This window comes from Macaca fascicularis, chromosome 16 (genome assembly GCF_037993035.2).
Source record: "Macaca fascicularis isolate 582-1 chromosome 16, T2T-MFA8v1.1".
Classification (NCBI taxonomy): Eukaryota; Metazoa; Chordata; class Mammalia; order Primates; family Cercopithecidae; genus Macaca; species Macaca fascicularis.
Window position 1 is genome coordinate 43,042,994 of NC_088390.1, and position 16,991 is coordinate 43,059,984.

General features: G+C 55.0%; 1 protein-coding gene across 3 annotated transcripts; it reads left to right on the forward strand.

Moving 5' to 3' along the window:
• Nucleotides 1-6,766: 6,766 nt before the first annotated feature.
• Nucleotides 6,767-16,250, forward strand: LOC102127271 (TBC1 domain family member 3B). 3 transcript variants are annotated; one of them, XM_065532526.1, is made up of 14 exons: nt 6,767-6,838; nt 7,001-7,083; nt 8,191-8,413; nt 8,902-8,982; nt 9,435-9,542; nt 9,871-9,980; nt 11,221-11,269; nt 11,770-11,890; nt 12,603-12,697; nt 13,047-13,112; nt 13,583-13,682; nt 14,050-14,202; nt 15,182-15,544; nt 15,731-16,250. In XM_065532526.1, the coding sequence occupies exons 1-14, from the start codon at nt 6,767-6,769 to the stop codon at nt 15,976-15,978; spliced, it is 1,872 nt and encodes a 623-aa protein (XP_065388598.1). In that variant the 3' UTR covers nt 15,979-16,250. The 3 variants fall into 3 exon arrangements, with proteins under 3 accessions (XP_065388598.1, XP_045240550.2, XP_045240551.2); XM_045384615.2 differs by having other exon boundaries at nt 8,374-8,413; XM_045384616.2 differs by lacking the exon at nt 13,047-13,112 and having other exon boundaries at nt 8,374-8,413.
• Nucleotides 16,251-16,991: the final 741 nt, after the last annotated feature.

The window sequence follows — 16,991 nt, forward strand, 5'->3', positions numbered from 1 at the left end:
AACCTGATATATACTGTTTTGTTCTATACATACCTACTCATGGTAAAGTTTAATTTATAAACCAGGCACAGTAAAAGATTAATACCAGAACAACTGTAACATACACTAATAGAAGTTGTATGAACGTAATCTCTTTTTCTCTCAAAATATCTTATTGTACTGTATCACTGGTAACTAAAACTGCGGATAAGGGGGGACTATTGTACAACAGTCTCACCATTTGCCAGTATTTCCGAATCATTTTTAGCTTGTCTTCTCCTCCTTTGTTTGCTTCTTTCTGTTCAAGGCTGCTGATTCTTCTCCAGGAGGCTCTTCTAGCTCCAATCACATTCTTACATGTAACAGAGAGGAGGTTTCTTTCTTCAGCTGTCAGCTCCACATCCATCCCTGCTACTTTCTTCATTGACTCCACCATTTCTATAAGGGAAAAGCAAAATCTGTACACCTGCAGAATTAGCACCACATGGAAGCTGCCGAAGGGTTTTCTGCCTGTGTCCCCTGGAGGGGGGACATCACTTCCCCATGGACAGGAGCCCATTAAGCAACACTTTGAGCAGTCAAGGAGTGCCACACCAGAACGTGGGGACCAGTGACGTCAGGGAGTGCTCGGCAGCAAGTCCCAAGGTCCTCAGGGTGCCTCAGGGCCTTCCTTGGAAACCGTACTGCTGTCAGTGCCCTGGCACCATGGGCCTGTGATGAGAGTGCAGCCTGAGCGATCTACAAACTGCCTTCAGGGTCTCTCTTCCATTGTCCTGGTGAAGATCACAGCCCTGATCCATGCAGGCCTCCTGACCCACACCCTCGTGTTCTCTCCCAAATACACTTTCTTATCTGTTGAATATGGACAGGCTGAGAAGGCTAGAACCTTCCCAAATTTTTAAGTTCTGCTTCCCTTTTGATTATAAGTTCTGTCTCTAAATCATTCTTCTTTTCTTTCATTTTCCTAGAAACATTCAAGAGATTGAAGCTGCTCCTTCAATACCTTGCTTAGATATTTCTTCTGCCAAATTTCAGGTTCATCACTCTCAAGCTCAGCCTTCCAGAAAACACTAGGAGCACAATGCAGCCAAGTTCTTTGTCACTTTATGACAAGCATCACCTTTCCTCCAGTTTCCAATAACATGTTCTTCATTGCCATCTGAGACTTCATCTGAATGATTTTTCCCATCCATATTTTTATTTTTTTAAGAGTCTGAGTCTTCCTACGTTGGCCAGGTTGGTCGTGAAGTCTCATCCTCAAGTGGTCCTCCTGTCTTGGCCTCCCAAAGTGCTAAGATTCCAGGCATGAGACACCAGGCCCAAACCCCTCCATAGGCTACCGACATTCTGTCCGGCTCTCCTCTTCTGAGCCCTCACCAGAGTCACCCTTAACCAAGAGTCACAGGGAGAAGACGGCCACCCACACAGCAAGAGACAGGCCTGGAACAGAGCCTTCCTGCACCGCCTCAGAGGGACCCACCCTGCTGACACCTTGATGGTGGACTCATGGCCTCCAGGATTGGGAGACAGTAACATTCTGTTGTTGAGGGTGCCCAGTCTGTGGTCCTATAAAACAGCCCTAGGAAACTAACACAGCCTGTTAGCCCACAGATAGTGGAGAGACGGAATGAAATAATAATAGAAATATATGTGAAATAATAATAGAAATAAAGCACACAATAAATGTAATGGGCTTGAATCATCTCCGCATCATCGCTTCCCCTTCTCCCGGGTCCATGGAAGAGTTGTCTTCAAGAAACCTGGTCTCTGGTGCCAAAAAGTTTGGGGACCGCTGGTGTAAATGTTTCTGAAAATAGTTAAGCAACATAAGGTTTACCTGCTACAAATAATGCAGATTTAAATGCTAATAAAAATGGGTGCAAATGAAACAGTCTTTCTGTGGTCCAGGGACTCTTAACCATTCTATCAGAAAGACGTGCAGCTTGGAACTGCAGCTGCCTTCCCACATCCTCTCCACTGTAAAGCCCTGCAACACACACACATGCACACACACATGCACACACACACACACAGGCACACACACACATGCACACACACACGCACACACACACACACACATGCACACACATACCCTGTGCTTCATGCCCTCACCAGTGTGTCCTGGGAGGGAATGTGTGTTTTTAGGAGAAATGAAGACAACTCAGGCCCCTCATTTTCCTGGTGATTGCACAAGTGCCTTCTCTGCAGACCATGCTTCAGTGCCTTTCTTGGTTCTCCCTCTTACTGAAAGAGAGAAGCAGAGACCCCTACCCCATCAGCCACCACCTCCACCCCTAGGCTGCCCCAGAACTAGGTTCCAGAAGTCTCCCAGGATCCAGGAACTAAGGGCAACCACTGGGTTCCACAGTCCATGGGTCAGGCGCCTCTCTGCGAGCTGACAAATCTTGGCTCTCATGCCCCACACCAAGCCAGCCACACCGCCGTCCCCCCACCAGCATTGTTACTGCCTCCTGATGTTAGCCCTGACAACCCTACTTGCTGATAATCTTGCCCCCTCACACGCTGGTCCAGGCAAGCCCAAAGGCCAGCACCCTCCACCTACCCTTTCTGGGGGCCACTCTACTTTCTGCTTGCCCAGATGTCTTCACCTGGCTTTACCAAGCTAGAACAAATAACAGGGATGAGCCCCCGGCCTCTACCAGGAAGATTTGCCAAAATACTCTCCATTTAGAAGGAGGAGCAGTGATGGGGCCTACGAATGACCCCAGGATTGTCACCCAAGCAACAAGAAGGGCAAGGAGCCCAGTTTCCTGCCCTTACCCTGGGAGGATGTGGCCAGGGCACCACAAGGCCCTGGAGAGGGGTGGGTAGGAGAGCAGATCCAACCTCTTCTTGAGGAAGCAGCCACCACCCCAGGAAGCAGCAGATGGGGGTGCACAGGCAGAGCCCCCGGTGCTGTAGAGCAGGCCCAGCAGATCTGTACTCAGCCTCAGCCCCAGGGAGCTGCAAGACAGGCTGAGACCCTGACAGGTTTGGATCTGTGTCCCCACCCAAAACTCATCCCTCCTGTGTCAAGGGAGGAACCTGGTGGGAGGGGATTGGATCGGGGGACAGTTTCCCCCATGCTGCTCCCCTGAGAGTGAGGGAGTCCTCAGGAGAGCTGATGGTTTCAAAGTGTGGCACTTCCTCGTTCTCCACTCACTCCCTCCTGCTGCCTTGTGAAGAAGGTGTCGCTTCCCCTTCGCCTTCTGCCATAATTGTAAGTTCCCTGAACTGTGAGTCAATTAAACCTCTTTCCTTTAAAAACTACTCAGTCTCAAGTTTTTTTTTTTTTTTTTTAACAGAGTTTCAATCTTGTCACCGAGGCTGGAGTGCAATGGCACCATCTAGGCTCACTGCAACCTCTGCCTTCCAGGTTCAAGGGATTCTCCTGCCTCAGCCTCCCGAAGTAAGTGGGATTACAGGCGCCTGCCACCATGCCCAGCTAGCTTTTTTTGTATTTTTAGTTAGACAGGGTTTCACCATGTTGGCCAGGCTGGTCTTGAACTCCTGACCTCAGGTGATCCACCCGCCTCGGCCTCCCAAAGTACTGAGATTACAGGTGTGAGCCACCACGCCTGGCCTCAAGCATTTCTTTACAGCAGTGTGAAAACAAACTAAAACCCCTTCCCTGAGGTGCCTTCTGCTTAGGCAACCAGCTGCCCCATGCTCCTCCTCTGCCCCCTGGTCTTTCTGTTCCCCTGATGAGGGCCAAGTGATAAACAGGGCCAGCCCCAGCCCCATCCTACTGCAGCCCATGTGGCTGCTGGAGAGGCTGCACTCCTTTCCTCACCCCAAGGGGCCCTGATATGCTCTTTGGATCCTGGAGGAAACTGACCCCCTATTCTCACACTGGTGCAACTTCTTCCAAGACCTCAAAGCTGGACAACATGAGCCAGTCTTTTTTAATGTCTCCACTTGCTAGGGCTGTGACTGGGACAGTCCTAGAGGGTGGTGCCAATGGATGAATGGATGGATGGATGGATGGACAGTAGTCCAGGGATGATGTCCCTGTCTGTACTGAACTGGGCCCTTCCTCCAATGAGCAGCCTTCCTGAGTGAGTTTATACAATTGTCCCTTGGTATCCATGGAGGATTAGTTCTCGGGTCCCGGGGATGCCAAAATCCATGGATGCTCAAGTCCCTGATATAACATGGCCTAGTATTTACATAAAAGCTATGCACATCCTCCAATAGACATAGACCATTACTAGATTATTTATGATCTGTAACACAATGCAGATGCTACATACATGGTTGTGATACTGTATTCTTTAGGGAATGATGACAAGAACAAAGTCTGCACATGTTCAGTAGAGACATAATCATCCAATTTATTTTCTGAATATTTTCCATCTGCTGTTGCTGAACCCACAGATGCAGAGCTCCCGGATATGAGGGCCAAGTGTGCTTTGAGAGTAGGGTGGGTGAGGTTGCTAATGAGTACAGGGGAGCAGGTGTTGATCAGAGGTCCCTGCATTGGGGCATCTGGACGCCCTATCTCCGGACTTGAGACTCCGTTTGAATGACACAGGCAGACTCAGCCCCGGTCAAAGTTCATCCCTTGGAGCTTCATTTTATCCCAAACTCTTTCTGGACCCTGGAATTTGGCATCCCCTAGGCCCTGGCAGGAAGGACAGATGAACCAGATTTTAGATAACGTGTCTGGAATAGAGTGAGGCCCTACTGTGTGCCTGGCACTTTCCCCATAGGATCCTCTAGCTAGAACATTCAAGGGTCATGGAGAGAAATACCCAGTTAAAATATCAGAAATTTAAAAAAAGATACCATTAGAGACATGAAAAAACCATTAAGTAATAGTATTAGCATTTGTGTTCTGAGATTCAACAGCACTGGTCACTTCCCTCCACCCTTATGTGTATCCCAGACCACCCTGGGCGAGGAGGGCTGAGGTTAGGGAACACCCGTGGATGCTCTGATACTGGTCCTCGGCCTTGGGGGTGACAGTGATGAGGAACTGGGTGCACACATGAGTGGGGCAGCCAGGCCTGGCCAGAGAAGGCACACACACGTGCACAGATGTGTTTACCCATGTACAGGTGTGCACGCATGCACACAAACACATTGCAGGCAGGCATGTGGCCACCTCAGACAGCGGAGGACCCCATCTCTGGGCCCTGCTGACCCGGGCAAGGCCCCACTGTGATGCGTGCCATGACCTCAGAATGTCACTGGTGCTTAGCACCAATCCGCTCTCAGGCCTGCCTCTGTGTTCTACAGCAGTTACACGTGCACAGTGGTATCAGCTACACATGCACAGTGGTATCTGGGAACAGTTTTGTGGTCTCAAAGGTTTTCTACCTGAGAGGCATAACGCAGGCCAGCTGATTCATCAGAATCAGGTGAGTGCGACCTGCTCTCTTCCCTCCAGGCTGACTTGGGGACAGTGGCTATGCTGTGGGCGGTGTTGGCCTCTGGGCAGCTACCGAGGAGGGTCATCCCTGAGCACTCACCGGTCGCCCGTTCTACACTGCCAGTGTAGACAATTGGCTCTTTCGTCCTCATGGTGGCTTCATAGAGTGAGTGCCATTCCCTAGTGTAGCCATTCGACAGGTGAGACGTCTGGGGTCAGAGAGGCGGTAACCGGCCTGGGAATCCAGACAGGACCGTGGGTTTTGCTCTCAGCCCTGCCATGCGCTGTGCTGGAATTCAGGCCTGAACCCTGTGACTTCCCTGCCCTAGATCCCAAGTCTTCCCAGGTTTCCCATCCCGATGGGACAGAGCCTGGCCCTGGCAGAGCAACTGGGATAGATCCACTGTGGGTGGGGGGGATAGGAGGGTCCTCAGAACACCTCTGTGCCCTAAACTGGGTCCTGATGGTGGCTGTGGGCCTCACTGAACACACATGGTCCCTTGTCCTGGGGAACCTTCTGCCTTGGGTAACTGTGGAAAATGAAGGAGCCCTGGAGGGCTGGCTGTGGGGAGACCATCTTCCCTTCTGTTCAAAGGGGTCCAGGCACTGGGGTTCTCTCCATGTATTTCTTGCTCTGTCTGGTCCTCTCGAGGCCTCGCCCTCCTTTTGCCCCAAGTGTTCCCAGGAGGGACGGTTCATCCAGGTGTTCTCCAGGACCAAGGACCCACTGTCCTTCCTCAGTGACATGGGAAAATGAAGCCCCCTCCTGTAGGGACAGCTCAGAATGGTGGAGTCCAGTCCCTCCCCGAGTGAGGGTTTCCCCTAGCACAATAGATCATTTTCATCCCCCAAACCGAACACCCTCCTGCTCAACTGGCATTATTCCTAAAGTGGCTTCTCTGTTCAGACTGAAGGGCCACGGGAGCCAAAGTGATGAGCGGAGAAGAACAGAGCAGTCAGGAGAGATCTTGTTCCCTGTAGAAAACTGGGCATCTCTGTGGTCCCTGAGCATCCCAGGAGGCCGATTGTACAGCGACCTCTGGTCGCTGACCTCAGTCTCCCTCCACATCCCTGGAATAGCCCATCATGGGCCTTTCACCCTTGGCAGGTGGACACTATTCAACCTGCTGGGGCAGGTGTGTCCCCATTTCATGGCAATTGGGGATGACGGGATTCTCTGTCCAGGTCCCACTGTCCTCAAGTCCTTGGGATGATGCCCACCCTGCTTGGGACTGGAGACTCCAGACACTCATGCAGGTGCGGGACACTAGGTCTGGCACCTTTTTACCTGGGGAAGGTGATGGAATCGGGGTTACATGGCCAGCCAGCATCTGGGAGCCTGGCGGGAACGGTTCAGGTGTTCTCCAAAACTCTCAAGTACAAGGTAACTTTTAGATGATTTTGTCTCACAGGATGGTAATCATAGAGGATGCAGATAGTTTGCGGGCACAGGAGCGAGAGAATATCATCATGAACTATGAGAAGGTACAGGTCGGTCTGCTCCTTGGAGGGAGGCCTCTTCCAGTGCGCCCTGGTCAAAGGGTCCTGGGCTCCCTAGGAGCACAGAGTGGGCACAGGTGGCTACTACCCCCAGGCCCTTGCACCCTTTGCCTTGGACCCCTCACCAAGCCTCCCTCTGGGTTGCAGGGACACCGAGCTGGGCTGCCAGACGACATGGGGCCTGAGCCTGTTGGAATCTACAACAACATTGATCGCTTTGGGATTGTGCAGTGAGTCCTCTGTGCTCCCCTCACCCCTGAAGCACCTGTCTCAGCTCAGGGATGGGTTTGCTTTTAGAAAGGCCTTTCCGAGGCAGGACTGTCTCGCCGGGTCAGGCCAACCTGCTTTCCAGGGTCAGAACTCCTCCCTGGCTCCCCTGCAGGTCCAGCCCCAGGTTGCTGTTAGGCCAGAGGTGCGGGGCCCATCTAGGGAGCGGGTGGGAATGGAGACTGGGCTAGGTCAGGCCCCTGGACTCTCAGCAGTTCTGTCCCCAAGTCAGCACAAGAGGAGCAGGGCAACCTGAGGGTCTGGCCATGTCTACTTGGAAACAACCCCAGTGAAATCCAAGGGTTCTGGCTACAGGGTGAGGGGACGCCTGGCCTAGCCTCAGGGCTGTTGTCCAGCAGGTCTCTGAGGGCCCACCGGCCCCTGTCCTCCCTCATTTCCCTAGAGCTACAGCCCTCACTGTCCCCATGGAGAAGGGGGAACGGCATGAGAACAATGGGATCGGTGGCCCTAGGAGAATGGAGGAGAAGATGGGCAGGGACCTGTTATGGGCATCTCACTGTGAGGCCAGGGAGGCAGCCGGGCTTGTGGCTACAGACCCTGGGTCTGGTGCTGGGAAAGGAGCTGGGGCCACGTAAGAGGAGCCCAGCCAGGAGTCCATCCCTTAGGGATCATAGGATGGAGAGACAGAGGATGCCGGGGGAGGTAGGGTGGGAGGGAGCTGATGAGCTGTGCCACTTCTGAAACGCAGGGTGTGTGGGTCAGGTGCAGGGAGAGGCAGGTGGAAGCTGGGAGTCAGAACCTGCAAGGGCCTTGGGGCTGTCAAGTGGGATGGGCCCCTGGTACACCAGGAGTACACCGGGCAGGTCTCAGGGCAGGCTCCCTTGACCCTGGTGGGGTGATGTGGTCACTCCCTGAGGGACTCCTGTGAGGGCCCTGTCGCCCACCCTGGGCGGCCTCCATCCCGTCTCAGGCCTGACCTTGCTCAGCTCCAGCAGAAAGCACCACCTCCAGTCCAGGACAAGCAGCCCCATTGTGCGGCCTGACCGCCCCCCACGCCAGGGGCCCCAGTTACTCTGGCCAGGCTGGACCCGCACTCCTTCTTCTCCTAGCTCCTGCCCCTCCTGGGAGTCAACCTCACAGGAAGCCCCTTGTCCTCCCTTCCCTGTGTCTTTTCCTGGACTGAGCCCTCAGCTAGATAGGGACAGAGCCTGTCCTTTCTGGGGGTTGGCTCCCAGTCTAGGGCAGCTCCAGGCCCTGTGCAGGTCGTCAGTTCTGCCTGGGTTTTCTTACAGTGAGACAGAGCTGCCTCCTGCCACTGCTCGGGAGGCTAAGGTAAGAGCCTGATGCATGGGGAGGGGGCTGGACCAGGGATGTGGGGACTGGGCGGGTGGTCGGTGAGGCAGAGGAGGCAGCTGGCCTGGGCGGTGGCAGGTGAGGACAACACGATGTCCCTGGGAGGGGCAGCACTCCCTGCTGGATCTGACCCCAGGTTGCTGTAACTTTGGCAGCTTGATAAGATTCCAAAGTGAGAACCACAGTTGTGGCTTGGGGATGGCTGCCTGCCTGTGTCAGGACCCCTCCTAGAGGCTGGGACCTGACCTAAGACTGCTGTGTCTGTGGCCTGAGGATGGCACGTCCCGGGGTCCCAAAGCCAGCCCACTGGTGCTCATTTGCTCAAAGGCTCTCAGCCCTTAGGGTCTGCCCTTCCCTGACTCCCTCCAGATGGGTCCACCAGGGCTCCAGAGCCCAAGACCCAGCATCCACGGGTGGCTCTGGGAAGCCTGGCAGCTTCCCTAACTCCAACATTCCTCATTTGACAGCAAATGCGGCGGGAGATAACACGAAAGAGCAAGTGGATGGAAATGCTGCGACAATGGGAGACATATAAGAACAGTAAAAAGGTAATGTGTGGAGGGAGAGGCCCTGGGAACCACTCTCTGCAGAGACAGGGGATGGGCACCCATGGCTGTGGCCTGGCACCGTCAGCCTCTCAGAGGGCGGGTGGCACACTGTCCTCACCCAGAGGACTGCAGGCCTGGTCGGTGGTTTGCCTGCCTATTTGTGCAAGCGTCACCTTGCTGGGAGGGAATCTGAATCTAGGACTGGAAACACCCAGAGCTCAAGGCTAGGGATGCCCTGGTGACCTAAAGGAAGGAAAAGGTTCAGATCAGAGTCCCGACTCTGAGTGTCTATCCACTCTTTCAATCCTGGGAAGGGAGACTGTGTCCCAGCTTAATGTCACCTCAAATGAGGAATCATGGGGCCAAAACCAACCATTTCCAGAATCCTCGGGCTCTGGTCCTCACTGGGGTCGCCCCGTGGCCTGTGACACCAGGTTGTTTTCTGCCCACAGCTGATAGATCGAGTATATAAGGGCATTCCCATGAACTTCAGGGGCCAAGTGTGGTCAGTCCTGCTGAACATACAGGAAGTGAAGTGGAAAAACCCCAGAACATACAAGGTACGCTCAGGCAGAGCACAACAAACAGGACAGGCCGTGTCAGGAGCCCAGGTCTCCAGCTGGAGGGAGCATTAAGCCCAGCCTGGGGGGTGGGTGGGATGGTCACATGCACATCCTGGGCACGGACGGTGACATAGTCACCACAGACAAACTCGGCTCTGGTGACCCTCTCCAGCTTCAGTAACAAGCCAAAAAGCAGCTTTGTGCACAAGGAAACCTTCCTGCTTCCCTTCCTTCCGGAGTGCTGACTGTGGGCCGACTGCCATTTGGGGCAGGGAGTCTTCCATCTGTTCTGAGGCTGCTTCCTCCTGTTGGCCCTGCCCTACAGGTCATGAAGGAGAAGGGCAAGAGGTCATCTAAACACATCCACCAGATCGATGTGGACGTGAGCAGGACATTAAGGACTCACATCTTCTTCAGGGATCGCTACGGAGCCAAGTAAGCCTATGGGAACCACAGGGTCTCAGCAGAGATGGAGTGAACGAAAGGGATGGGGGCTTCCCCAGAGAAGAGGCCAGGGTCACCTAGGAGGGATGACAGAGCTGCCAAGACCTCCCCTGACCCAGGGAGCAGCTGGCACCATGAACTGAGCACCTGGTTCCAAGCCCTGGGCCAGACTGGAACATGTGGGGCCAGAAACGAGGAGGACCCTGTGGAGACAGAAGTCAGCAAACAAAATCATGCACAATGGTGAAAGGTGCTCTCCCTGACCCACGGGGACCCATGGTAGGACCCATGGGAGGGTGGCAGGATTGAAGGCCCATGAGCCTCTCCAGGCAACACTGACAGCACCAAATGCTGGGGCAACTAGGGGTCCTGGAAACTGTCATCCTTGTCTGCTGGGAACATGACATGGCACAGCCACTTTGGCAGCCAGTTTGGCAGTGACTCACAAAGCTCAATGGACTTGAACCACGTGTCCCGAAAGTATCACAAATATTGAACCCACTGATTTGAAAACTGATGTCCACATGAAACCTGCATGCCACGTCCACTGCTTGATTCCTCATCACTCACACAAGGAGCCTTCGGGGACAGTCTTCAACATGGGAATGGGGAGAGCAAGGCTGGTTCTCTCTCCAAACGGAAGACTCAGTGAGAAAAGGGAAGGAGCCAGTGATGCCCGCACGAACGTGGGTGGATCCTAGATGCATTTTGCTGAGGGAAAGAAGCCAGACCCAATAAGCTATCACGTAGGATTCCCATTCCTGGGCCATTCTGGAAAAGGCCAAACCATAGGGACTGACAAGCAGTCTGGGTGGCCGGGGGCTGAGGGATCAGGGAGAGGCCGGGTGCATAGGGGCCACCCTGGAGACTTGGAAGATGAAGGAGTTGCTTCAGGAGGGGCTGGAGCAGTAGCCAGGCTACTGCCCATTGGTTTAGAACCACGGAGGAACTGTACATCCAAAGACTGAGCTGGCGTGTGTGCAAATTGAAAAAAAAAAAAATTATTCAGAGTGAAAAGGATCAGACAAGTCACTGTACAACTGGCTATCTGCATGTCACAGATGTGGATTTTCCTGAAACATTCCTCAAAGTCAAAGACCCTGAAGAGCTCACTGCTTATCTGGTGAATCATCTGAACCTGAAATGGGATTTGTTGTTAGGCTTTGTGGACAAACTGAAACTAACGGCATCTGCACAAAACAAACAAAAGCCTCCTTTCTCTGTTTCCTAGGCAGCGGGAACTATTCTACATCCTCCTGGCATATTCGGAGTATAACCCGGTGAGTATTCCCAGCAGTGATGTTTCCAGGCAGTATTTCCCTGTTCACAGGAGTGGGTGTCTGGTGGGGTGCTCTTGCTTCTTTTAAAGTTAGTATTTGTGAGCCACCGGGATATAGGAGGTAGAACTCCAGCTCACTGCTGGCATAAACCTCCAAGCAAGGGGATGGTCTCAAGGAGTCAAGCTGAGACACAAAGGAGTCGGGGTCTGACCACCACTTCAAAGAACAAGAAATGATGCCCTCCTCCTGGGGCTGCCCCAAAGCCCAGGAGCTTGGCAGGGTCACATGCAGGACGGTGCCATCAGGAGACATTTTGGACAAAGTGCCGAAGTGCCTGATGGCCTTGGCTCTTGTCATGAAATGAATTTGCACCCTGAGGAAGCCTCTTCTTCAGAGGAAGCCTCTCCAGTCACCTCTCCCCTCTCCAATGACATGAGTCCTCCCAGGTGACCTCAGTCCTCCCAGGTGATGTCCTTTCACGGTGACTCTGGCTCTTGCAGGAGGTGGGCTACTGCAGGGACCTGAGCCACATCGCGGCCTTGTTTCTCCTTTATCTGCCTGAGGAGGATGCATTCTGGGCACTGGTGCAGCTGCTGGCCAGTGAGAGGCAATCCCTGCAAGGTAGGTGGACAGCTGCCCATGGGACCTCATACAGCCAGACCCAGGGATGGCCACCCTGGCCAGGTGATCTCAGCTTTCAGCCAAGACACCTTCCTTGTGTAGCCAGCTCCTTGGGAGTCTTCAGGGTGTCTTTGCTGAGGGTCCCACAGCAGTCTGCGGCTGACCCCCAAAGCCCAAGTCAGACGCCTTTCATCCCCATCAGCGGAGGGCATCTCATCCTCCCCGTGGCCACTCTCTGTGTCCTGCTGCCACGCCCTCTGGCTCTGATTCTGTGTAGCTGACTCTCCCCCCCCCCAGAGTCCTCCTGCCCTCCAGCTGCCCAGGCTCGTGCTGCCCTTGGTGCCCACAAATGGGCCGACCAAGCCCAGGTGGCAGCATCTCCCCATCCTGTGTCCCCTGGCCCGACCCCACTTCCAGGAGACGACCAGGAAGCCCAGCACCCACCCTGTTCTGGCCGCCATGTGGTGGCCTTAAGTCAGGCTTGCACTTTTTGCACCCTGGTCCAGGAGGCCTCTAGGGAAACCTGCAGCCAGACTCCAGGGGATGTTCCTGCCCCACCTCCCTAGGGCAAAGGCTGCATGGTGAGGTCACCAGATGGGAGGGTGAAAGGCCTTGCGGTTTGGGGGCCTCCCCAGCTGCCCAGCTCTTCCAGCTGATGACTCCACATCTTGGGGAAAGGGTCTGACTTCATGATGGGCTGGGGGTTTCTCAGGATTCCACAGCCCAAATGGCGGGACAGTCCAGGGACTCCAAGACCATCAGGAGCATGTGGTCCCCGCGTCACAACCCAAGACCATGTGGCGTCTGGTGAGTTTATGGCGTCTGGTGAGCAAGCTTGGGCTCTTCTCCAGAGGCCCTGCATCCCGTGGCGCTGGTGACTGGCTGAGTCCCAGCCACTGGCTGACCTGGGATGTCGGGTTCTCCATGGGCCGGGAGTTGGTCTATAGGACAGAGGCACAGGGATGGGGGCCCAGCTCCCGCAGAGCAGGGCAAAGGGCAGTGTGTCCACCGGGAGTGTGGGAAGGGGACGGTGTTGTGGGGAGCCCTGGACACCGCCCAGTGTTCTGCACTAGGGGAAGGGTCTTCAGAGGCCCTGGAAGAGGGAGGTTTTTAGGGCAGCCCAGGGGGCCCTGAGCACCTCTGTTCCTCCCGTCAGGACAAGGAAGGTCTTTCCACGCAGAGTTCCTCATTAGGCTGGCTTCTCCAGATGTTGAATGACGGGGTAAGAAGGCACAGGGAGACCCTGGCTCAGGGACCCTCCTTGCCCTGCAGTGCCCTGCTTCCCCAGCCCGGGGCTCTGGCTCACCCACAGCCCACAGGAGGCTCCGCCCACAGGGGGGCCCTCACAGGACACCCAAGCAAAACCCTCTGCCCAAGAGGGGTCATCCCAGGGCAATGACTGGCGCTCAGGACCAGCCTTACAGGCAGACTGGGCCAAGACCTGACTTGGGAGGGATCAGGGAAGCCTCAAGCCCTGGGCAAGCCCCTCTCTCCAGGAGCCACACCCCCACTCCAATGAGTGCCCCCCACGAGGAGCTGCAAGACCTTGTCTGACCCAGCGCCCTGGAGGGCTCAGGAAACCCTCATGGGGAAGGTCACTGACTCTGGGGACTGAAGCCCCAGTGGGCTCTGTTCGAGCCACCAGCCCCAGCCTGGAAGGGCTACAGTCTCCCACACCTGCTATCCCCACAGATCTCTCTTGGGCTCATCCTGCGCCTGTGGGACGTGTATTTGCTGGAAGGAGAACAGGTGTTGATGCCGATGACAAGCATTGCCTTTAAAGTTCGGAGGAGTAAGTCTACATGTGCCCAGTGGGGCGTGGGGAGCCCTGAGGTCAGACCCCGACTTACCCGAGGGCAAATTCCTCACACTGTCCTCATGATCCTCTGTTCTGGCCCAGAGGGAGGTCTGGCCAGGTGGGCTGGGCAGGGCACAGTGACACCGAGCCCGTCCCCCACATGGCCCAGATGAAAGTCAGGAGTGTTGTGAGCACTTCCCTCCCCACTTCCCCCGGCCACAGTCTCCTGTGCACATCTGAACCCCTGGGGTGGCCACAAAAGATTCCAGCATCACCTAGTGGGAGACTGAAGTGGCCATGGGGTATCAGCTGTGCCCCCTCCCAGGGAACTCTCCTGGCCTGATGTCCACCCTGTCCCTAGAGCGCCTCACGAAGACGTCCAGGTGTGGCCTGTGGGCACGGTTTCGGAACCAGTTCTTCCATACCTGGGAGTTGGATGATGACGCTGTGCTCAAGCGTCTTAAGGCCTCTATGAAGAAACTAACAAGGAAGCAAGGGGACCTGCCACCCCCAGGTGGGCTCCAGTGCCATGTCCCCTCCCATGTCACCCTCTGGGGCAGTTAATAGTGGGAGAGTCCCCGAGACCCGCAACCCTACTACCTGGGCCTTCCTCTTCACCATTTCTTTCTCCTCTTCCTCCTGGACTCTAAGAAAGCACAGGAGGCCCACCGGTCCTCAGGGCAGGCGCTCAGTGCGTGTGTACTGGATGTGTTGTGCCGGCAGGAGGAGGATGTGGGCATGACCGTCCAACAAGCCCCCTCCCACATTCCACAGTGTCTCTGTCTCCCCATCACAAGGCTGTCAAGGGCACTAAAGAAGCCAGACCCATTTGTGGATAACCCCAGGCCTCCCTACAAGCACCCACAGCCTCAGACAGCAGCAGAGGCCCCTCACTGCTGCACGCTCCTCCAAGGTTGCCAGGACAACCAGCCTTGAGCCAGGGAGACAAGGGAATCGGGTGTCCCTGACCCCAGAGCATTCAGGGAGAGGGCACAGGCAGGACCCCAGGCGAGAGCCAGAGCCCAGAATTCAGGCAGATGTAGGAACGGTCAGTCCTGGCATGGACTGCGCAGCCCAGGAAGGCAGAGGGTGACCCACCTCCAGGTCCCGTCACCCACTGTGGAGATGGGCCCCCATGTGAGGTGACAAGGGACTGGGTGACATCCCAGTTCCCTCCCACCTGAGTTCTCACTGGGGGCTGTATCCTTGGTCCAACAGCCCTGGGGCAAGGGTGTGTGGTAGGAATCCCCCAGCCAGTCCGAACCCTGGGAGCAGTCCTAGGAGCTACCTGTCATGCCCTGACAGCTTCCCCATGCCAGATGGCACACACCCCTCCCTCAGGGATCAGCAGACTATAGGCGTGTCCTCAGTGTCAGGCCCCGGGGGCCCCACAGAGACCCCGAGGACTCCAGAGACCCAGGCAGGTGGGGCCCAGCCGGGAAAGGCCTGCATGGGCTCATTAGAGACGCTGACCACGTCTGTTTTCCTTTCAGCCAAACCCGAGCAAGTGTCCTCAACACCCAGGCCTGTGCTGGCTTCACATGGCAGGATGATCCTCTGCAAGGGGGACAGACAGGCCCCTCCAGGCCCACCAGCCCGGTTCCAGCGGCCCATTTGGCTAGTTTCCCCACCATGGGCACCTCGTTCTTCCACATCCTGTCCTGGTGGGGCTGTCCGGGAAGACACCTACCCTGTGGGCACTTGGGGTGTGCCCAGCCCGGCCCCGGCTCAGGGAAGACCTCAGGGCTCCTGGAGATTCCTGGAGTGGAACTCGATGCCCCGGCTCCCGACGGACCTGGATGTAGGGGGCCCTTGGTTCCCCCATTATGATTTCGAACAGAGCTGTTGGGTGCGTGTCCCTTCTGAATGTGTCCTGGACAGCCCCGGGACTGTGGGACAGGGCCAGCTCGAGAAGCCCACGGGGACCCTGACACCAGACCCTGCCGAGGCCCATCAGGACTCAGGGAGGCAAGGAGATAAACCACTACAACAGGGCACCCCATCTGCGGACAAGAGACTTGCACCCAATTTCTACAATGGCACCGTATCCCAGGAAGACCAGCTGGCCACCTGCTGGCAGGCGGAACACCCTGCGGAGGGGGTGAGATTGATTTTCACTGCACTGAGCCACAGTGTGGACATGGACTTCCAGCTCTGCAGTGCACCCAGCACTGATTCCAACCAGGACACCCCCGTCGCAGCTAGCGACGAGCAGCAGTGTGCTCCCACCTCAGGGCCTTGCCTCTGCCGCCTCTACTTGGAAAATTCTCAGTTCCCTCCAAGCTTCTAGAAGCATCTAGGGCAGGGCTCATGGCTGGATAACTTCCTGAGGCTTAACAACCCAAGCAAACTTCACGTCCTCATTTTATTTTTTGTTAAACTTATGAAAATTGATTAAGAAAGTGTGCAGCTCGAAAGACCTTCACAGATGGAACACACCAGCCCCCAGATCACAAAGCCAACCATGCCCAGCCCCTCCCAGCACCCCCAGCCTTGTGACCAGCTTTCTGAATTCCCACAACACCATGTGCCTGCCTTTGTGTTTTCAACTCATAGATGATTATCCCCCTTCATGTTTTAAAATAAATGTTTTCTGTTGAAATTATTTTAGCTATAAAAGATTGAAAAGGCACTACAGTGGCCTCCTATACCTTCCATCCAGCTGCCCCTAATAATGACATTTTGCAGTACCATGGCACATAACAAATTTAGACTGGGTGTGATGGCTCACACCTGTAATCCCAGCAATTTGAGAGGTGGAGGCAGGACGTTCAGGTTCACTTGAGTCTAGAAGTCTGGGACCAGCCTGGGAAACACAGGTGGACCCTGTCTCTAGAGAAAAGTCAAAGAAATTAGCCAGTCATGGTGGCGTGTGCCTATAGTCCCACCTAGTCAGGAGGCTGAGGCAGAACTGCTGGAGCCCATGAGTTCCAGAACGCAGTGAGCCATGACTGCACCACTGCACTCCAGCCTGGGTGACCGAGTGAGACTTTCCCTCTTAAAAAAAAATTAGTAATTTAACGTGGGTACAATCCTATTAACTAAATAATAATGTGAACTATTATCTAAGGTTATTAAGGCTGGAATCATCTCATTTTTGCCTAACTTCTCATACCTGTCCAAAGATCCCACTTCAGACTCACCCTCTGCCTTCAGCTCATGTCTCCTCAGCTTCCTCCAGATGGTTCAGCAAACACACACCTGGGCTGAATGGTAGAGCTGATTGCTGGTACACAAGGGGAGACCTGTGGGCAGGGGTTTTCAAACTTATACAGCAAATGAGTTTTCCATGGTGTTCTGGAA